The sequence below is a fragment of the Vipera ursinii genome (assembly GCF_947247035.1).
Source record: "Vipera ursinii genome assembly, chromosome: 5".
Lineage (NCBI taxonomy): Eukaryota > Metazoa > Chordata > Lepidosauria > Squamata > Viperidae > Vipera > Vipera ursinii.
This window is the reverse complement of record NC_139518.1, coordinates 47,767,190-47,774,323: the sequence shown is the minus strand read 5'-3', so window position 1 is coordinate 47,774,323 and position 7,134 is coordinate 47,767,190. Positions and strand designations below refer to the sequence as shown.

General features: G+C 35.2%; 1 protein-coding gene across 1 annotated transcript in view; it reads right to left on the bottom strand.

Moving 5' to 3' along the window:
* Positions 1-72: 72 nt before the first annotated feature.
* CNNM2 (cyclin and CBS domain divalent metal cation transport mediator 2) overlaps positions 73-7,134 on the bottom strand; it is a 103,623-nt gene continuing 96,561 nt past the window's right edge. Inside the window, 2 exon segments of the mRNA XM_083363464.1 lie at positions 73-4,027; positions 6,831-7,015. Of these exon segments, the coding sequence (XP_083219590.1) occupies positions 3,818-4,027; positions 6,831-7,015 (395 nt within the window). The 3' untranslated portion in view covers positions 73-3,817.

The window sequence follows — 7,134 nt, the reverse complement described above, 5'->3', positions numbered from 1 at the left end:
CAGCTACTGGCTGAGAAATTCTGGGAGCTGAAGTACACAAGTCTTAAAGTTGTCAAGGTTTCAGACCCCTGACATAGAGCATCAAAGTAGACAGAAAAAATGTCTTAGTGATCATTGGATCAACTGACATTTTTATTGCTGGATACTATACTACCTGTTTCCTAATGACATCAGAAGGGTTTTGGCAGAACAGTGAAAAACCATCCTGGAGAATGTGGTTTGTGGTAGTATGTTATCCACCATACTACCACAAACCCACAAAACCTCTTCCTGGCACAAAGATATAAAATTTCTGTGCAAGATTTGGTAAGTTTAGAGCAATCACAGATGAAGAGAATGAAAAACAGAAATGTTATGCTGAAGTACCATTTCTTCACATGTCAGAAGGGGTACAATGGTGCTATATTTCATTTTTATAAATATTAAAAGGCAGGAGAATTGAGGTATACTGAGGGGAAAAATGGATGGTTAATGCTTATGTATCAAAAAATAAAAAGGGTTTAATACTTAGATTATATTCTTTGCTTTCATACATGCCAACATATTTCACAATAACCTTGGAAATTAACTTTAGTTCCTTAAGAGAAAGCATACAAAATATTTTGGAAATTAATTATGCAAAAGTATGTCATTTGATTTACTGCACTTCCTTCTTCATTTGTATAGCCCTAATCTTCAGCCACACTTGGATGATTAATGCTTACACAGCCCAAATGTTGAAAGTTGTGCATTTAGGTAGCTGGTTAAGATCAGTGAAACTGCAAATCTTCTCTACCCACAGTATGCAAGTGTAGAGAGGAAACACTTGGGGCTAACTCCAACCCCCAAACAAAGTCTTTATGATGCTCATGATCTCTGAGATCTCACCTCACAGACAAAACGTTTCAATTATCACTTTACAGAGACTTAGCAAAGTATTGTCCTAAAAGGTATATAAGGCATTCACATTAGTAAATGCAAAACTAATTCACAGGCAGTTGAAGAATTAGTGTAAAAAAAAACATGGTTCAAAGGGCTATATAAGATTTATACAAAAGCTTAATGACCATTGCTGACTACCAAATCCCAGAACAGTGAAACAGTGAAAGAAACATGACCAGTTGGGACAAAGAGGCCAGGAAGATTTCTGTCAAAATCTGAAGACTCAGATTCCAAACTTTTCCTGCCTTGTGGTATTTGAATGGGAAAGGCTCCAAACATTCCATTCTAGAGTGACTGTGAAAGTCACATTACTAGCCAAAATATATTTGGATATTTTTTAAAAAAAAATGGATAAAATGATTGGCATAATACATGAAAAGCAGAATTTAAATACATTGAGTAATATTCTTAAAGACATGAGTAAATTCATATAATCCAGTGGATGTTAATTTTACATATTACATTTTAATGCATGATGGAATCTCAAAGTTTGAACAGGAAAGGAGACCACTCATCAGAAAGTAAAGTCCAACTGTGTTGCAGATATTGACACAGCAAACGTAAAGAAGTTAACTTCTAAAACATTACCTTTTCTTTTGAACTGAGACAAATGGCCTGCTACTAATTTCTTTGATGAACCACTTTTTTCAGGGATAGAGGTCACTCTTGAAATTCTAAACTCTGGACTGGAATACTTAGACATTCAGCTATATATACTGATTGGAAATAATTACAAAAGATTGATATATACCTTTAAAATATTTAGGAAGTTCTAGACAATCTTTTCATGACAAACCAGCATAATCATCTGGATATAATCAATTTGAACAATTCAGTATGTGTTATGGGGAAGAAGATATGAAAAGAGATACATGAAATACAGACATTAAAAACAGTTAAGAATCTATCTTTGTCATAACAGGCCAAATTATAATGTATAATTTTCAACAGCACATTACATTAGAAAATTCAATATTCAAGGGCATAATTTTGCAACCTCTAAGAAGTTTGTCTGCATTTCATGACAAGCCTGAAAAAAATCCATAGGTTAAAGTATTATGCTAATAAAAGGAAAGTTTCAAAATGTCAGTCCTACTCAATGACATACTATACTTTGAACGGAGAAATCTACATTGTGCTTCATGGGAACTCAAAAATCTTGTGGGCAACAATGAAAAAAATAGCTCTTTCACATTTATAGATTAAACTGCAAAATAAGAATCACAACCTAAAATAAAATAAATTTCACTTAGGCACACAGCTGTTTGGGGTTACGATATTTGCAGAAGCAGAGCTGCAGAGAATTTACATAAGGTTCGTCTCAAGTCTGCAAAGAACCAACACGTCAACTGGAAAGTTTCCCTGCAAATTCAGGGTTCCAGCATGAAAAGTGAAAAAAATAATCAAGGCTCAGGAGGTCATTGTGGCTAACACACTCTGGAGGTCAGCCCTGACGCTATTCTGCAGAACAGAACCTTTTATCCATTCAGTGGTGCTAAGCAATAAGAATGGTAATGGCAACTCAGAATCTCAGCAGTGTCAAATAAAATTATTTAAATATATAACAGCAAGGCATTCCTGGGGGATTGTTCCCCAGATGCCACAATATAAATTTCAACTTCCTGAGGTGCAGCATGTTCTTCAGGGAACATCCTACAGATATTTACCTCATTTTTCATACCCATTTGTAAAAATTCCAAACAGCTGATTAAGAACTGAAGGTTAAAAAGAGGACTTCTAAAGAATGTATGAAAAATAGAAATTCTCTCCCAGTTGTTGAAATACAGTATATTCCATCTCTCTTCTTCCAGCCCCCTAGCCTAGACTCCTCTATTACACACTGACTTTATCTTAAAGGGAATTTCAAACTCTAAGAGAACAGGCTGGCCCGGCAGCATCCACAAGCCTTGGGAGGATTGACTTTGGCTATCAGCATAGCAGCATTTTTAAATAACACAAAAGTCAGCTCTCTTAACGTATCTTTTCCAACAAGTTCTTTGTTGAAAGTAAAAGGCAGCATGACTGACAATACATGTACTCTGAAAGTACTCCAAAGTTTAGACGTGCACTCAGCAAAAGAGAAGCAGCAGAAATTGCTACTTATCTCCCAAATAAATAAAATACTATGTGCAATTTTTCAGGACACAAATCCTCCTTTTTTCATATGGTGCCCACATATTCCACTATTCCTGGACTCAAAAATATGGCCTCTTAAATGACATGTCCTCATGCACAACTCAGAAAGAATAAAGGGCCACATACTTTTCCCCAGTCTGGGGAGCAACGTGTGAGAAGTTGTTTAAGGATCACTCATATTTTTCCCCAACCAATACATTCTACAAATGACAATACTTTGTCATTTTATCTAAGGGGAAAATCAACGAAAGATGGGATCATTGGAACAAAGTCATAAACAATACAGTAGAGTTTCACTGGGAATATCCTGCAATATTTACAACTGCAAAATATTTTTTTTTAAAAAAAGGTTCATGATATTGCTTGAAAAAATAAACTGCTGCTGCTTTGACTTGTCAGCATATATTTAAAAGGATTACCAATATACCGGTAACTGGAAAAAATAGACCTGATTCTGCTCCACTTGGAATAATGTTGCCATTTGTCCCAAAAAGATGGCTCATCATTGCCAAGCTTTGTTTAGGTGTTTGCTGCTTATTTTTTTTTTCCTTCTGTGCTCTCATTCTCTGAGCTACCCATTTCTTCCCAGTTTTGTTTCCTGCTCCCAGAATGTCTTTGGTCTCGGAGCACTGGATGCAGCACAGCTTTATAAGCACACGTTAATGGTGGTCACAGTCCGAGAGAAGGTGAAGGATGAGGTCTAGTCCTTGTGAACTGGGAATGAGGATGGAAAGCAGAGGATGAAGCCGTGTGACAATTCCTAGATGGTACCTTCATTATGCATACTGTGGTTGGACTTGTTGTGAGTTACACAGTTCTGTTCGTTCAATAGATTTGCCATCTCATCTGGCAAACCGTCATGCAGTTCTGTAAGAGTCAGTTCTATTTTAGTGGTTTCACTGTCCGAGGACTGAGGTGTTTTATCCATTCGAGATGCCATTAGGGCATTTTGGTATTGCTGTCTTGAGATCTATACCAAGCACATTAAAAGATACAAAAAAGAAGTTGGCAATTAATAATAATACTCCTGATGCTGCTAGTATTAAGAGATTCATAAATCGTAACTTACCTTTATTGAAAATAAGCAACATAGTGTCAGTTCCACAAATTTTGAATTCCAAGACAGCTTGGGATCATTTAGAATACATTTGAGTTTATTCAAGGCAGAATAAATGGCTCTAATTTTTTATCTGCCCCAGTTCTAGAGCCAGTGAGGCTGCAGATTCATCTATTGCTCCAAGGGCCCAATCATGCTGCAAACTCCATCCAAGCTTCCCTCTCTCATATCCCTGATATTGTACAATCCTCTCTCTATAAGCTTAGCTGACTGTTGTAACTCTTTTCAGTTTGATAAAGATCATATGTTTCTTTCTGAATCGAAACTCCAACGATCAGATCATTAGATTCAGGATGATCCAGTAGATTCAGGAAGGAGCATCAATATTCTTAATCAATTCTCCTTTGTGAATCACAATACCTTCTAAATTTGTCAGAAATTTCATTGTAAATTTCATAGTATTTTGTCTATAAGGTTTTTTTTTAAGAAAGCAGATTTTAAAGGATCCTAACTTGAAAATCCAAAGACCTATTTCTATGTAATATGCTGAAATTATCCTATCCTAATATATTTCTTCCTGCTCTGATGAAAAGCAAAAAAATCCCTGATCACTTTAATAAACTACATTGTAAAGAAATTGTATTTGAAAACAACTGCAATTATTTTTAATGAAAACTAGCATACCTTCACAATCATTCAAATTAATACAAAGTGAGATCTCTCATGCATATCATTATAGTTATTTAGGATTGTTTTCCATGTAGTTAGTCAGAGAACAAAGCTGTTTTTATTAATCTGCCTCTGATTAACTCCCCAAATTAGAAAAACCCTAGTAAGAAAAATTAGACTTCTTTTTTTGTAACTACTGTATTTACCTGAAATATAGTCCTGAATTTATAATGACCCATGCTCCCTCAAAAAAGAGACTAGTCAAAAAATAATAGAAAACAGAGCAAAATTCTTGTGCATTGTCCAATTCCACATCTACTTGCTACGAAAACAATTTTTGAGATTTCCAAATGAGTTAAAACAAATCAGGAGTTAACACTTTTTAGACTTTATTAAAAGGTATAAGGTCATGAGCTAAAGTTCAGTTCATCAGATGAGACCCTACCAGACTCCTGATTTTTTTCTACCATGCACTAACACAACTCTCCTCCTACAATGTCTACAACAAGAGGTATCAAATGAATTCACATGTCACATATCACTTATGTCTGTATGTACAAAAATAAGTGGCCAGGAGAAAAAAAGAATTAACCGAATAGCCACAAATTATTAGTAAGGTATACAATTTATAAAATTAACTCATTCTGCATTTGCACACACCCAATTATTCTCTCACCTGCTTACAAACCACTCTTCCACAGAGTAACTCACAAGAACATGCACACAGATATACATATTCTTTTCTTTCAGCAGAATCATCAAAAAGGAAAACACAAATAGGCACAAAGAATGGAAATTGGATGTGGAACAGATGTATTTGTAAAAGTAACAAAGAAGGAGAAAAAAAAAGGAACAAAACTGGATGGAGACAAAGTGAAGAAGGTCCATGACCAGAAAGGACACAGAGAAGTCCTTTGAAGCAGCCCCTTAAAAGCAAGACATTAATAGCTTTTCAGGTCAACAATTTTTTTTTAAGTAGGAATTTCTGTGACTGTGTCATCTCCTATCCAGTAAGTTATATTTAACAGTTTCTTCTATTATTAGTGGGCCCAAAAGGACACCCTCAATTTACATAGCTTATCAGGATCAATCCAGGTCTCCCCGTATAATAATTATATCTTTAATTTTTGGTTAGGAAAAATAAATTATTCTGTTAGTTTCAGTCTTGTGTGCTAACCTATCAAGAAAGTTTTACAATAATAGTTATACCTCCTAGCTCTCTGTCATGCACAACCCAACCCCTTCACCCGTACGTAAATAATTTTATAAGTTCAGAATAGTCTTCCCTAAGCTTGGCACCCAGTAGATACGTAAATGTGAAATACACAAAAATTTGCTTTTAGAATGCTTATTTGTATGAATACTGGTAGCTGAAGACAGAATTTACCCATCACCAGTTTTCTGGCACCTTACCTATTTTCCAAGATGTCACAGTATTGCAAATCTATTTTTTGTCCTTATGTTGCTATACATCTGTGATTCATTTTTAATATGCAAATAACAGACCAATTGAGAATGGGTAGATAAAAAATGACCATGCTACCTTTCTATCTCTATTACCCCCATTCTCACACATAATACATACCCATCCTTCCCACCCATGTTCAACTCATTAGCTAAATTTAAAAAGATCCCTTTATAAAAAAACAGAAATCAAACAATTTGGGAACGTTGAAGAGAAAAGCACAGGGTTTTCAACTCTACTAATGAGTGGCTAGAAAGTATTAGTAAGAGAGAGAAGGCAGGTGAAAATAGTAGGGTTAACAAGGATGATTTGTTGTAACTCTGTTGATTCCTTCCAACAATAGCTCTCACATTGCCACTAACTGAGCAAACTTCATTCATTTATCAAGTTAGAGTTTACTTCTTCCCTAAAAGACGTACAAGATCACCTCTAAAATATTCTGCACCTGAAGCAATTCTTTTCAAGTGTTCAGTATTTTATCACAACATAATTAGAACTGATTGACAGTTAAGAGTTTATGGACAACCTATATTCCCAATCTACACCTACAGGTAGAAGATTGATTTTTTTCCCCTTTCATACCTTGACGTATTGAATGTCTGATATTGCTCTGACTGAGTAATCTGGAACATATACTTGAACAAATGAGGAGTTCAACTGATTGTTGCTATTTCCTATTGCTGGTGTCACGGTATCAATGCGATCTCCTCTGTTAAGAGAATCTGAATGATTTAAGCCACAAGAACGAGGTGGTGACTTATTTTCAGCTGGGAAAAAAGGAAAAGAAAAATATGTATATTGAAGAATGCAATTGAAATCCAAAAACCAACATCATTTCATGGGACAGACTGAGGGTAATTTGAGATAATTGACAAGTTATTTGACT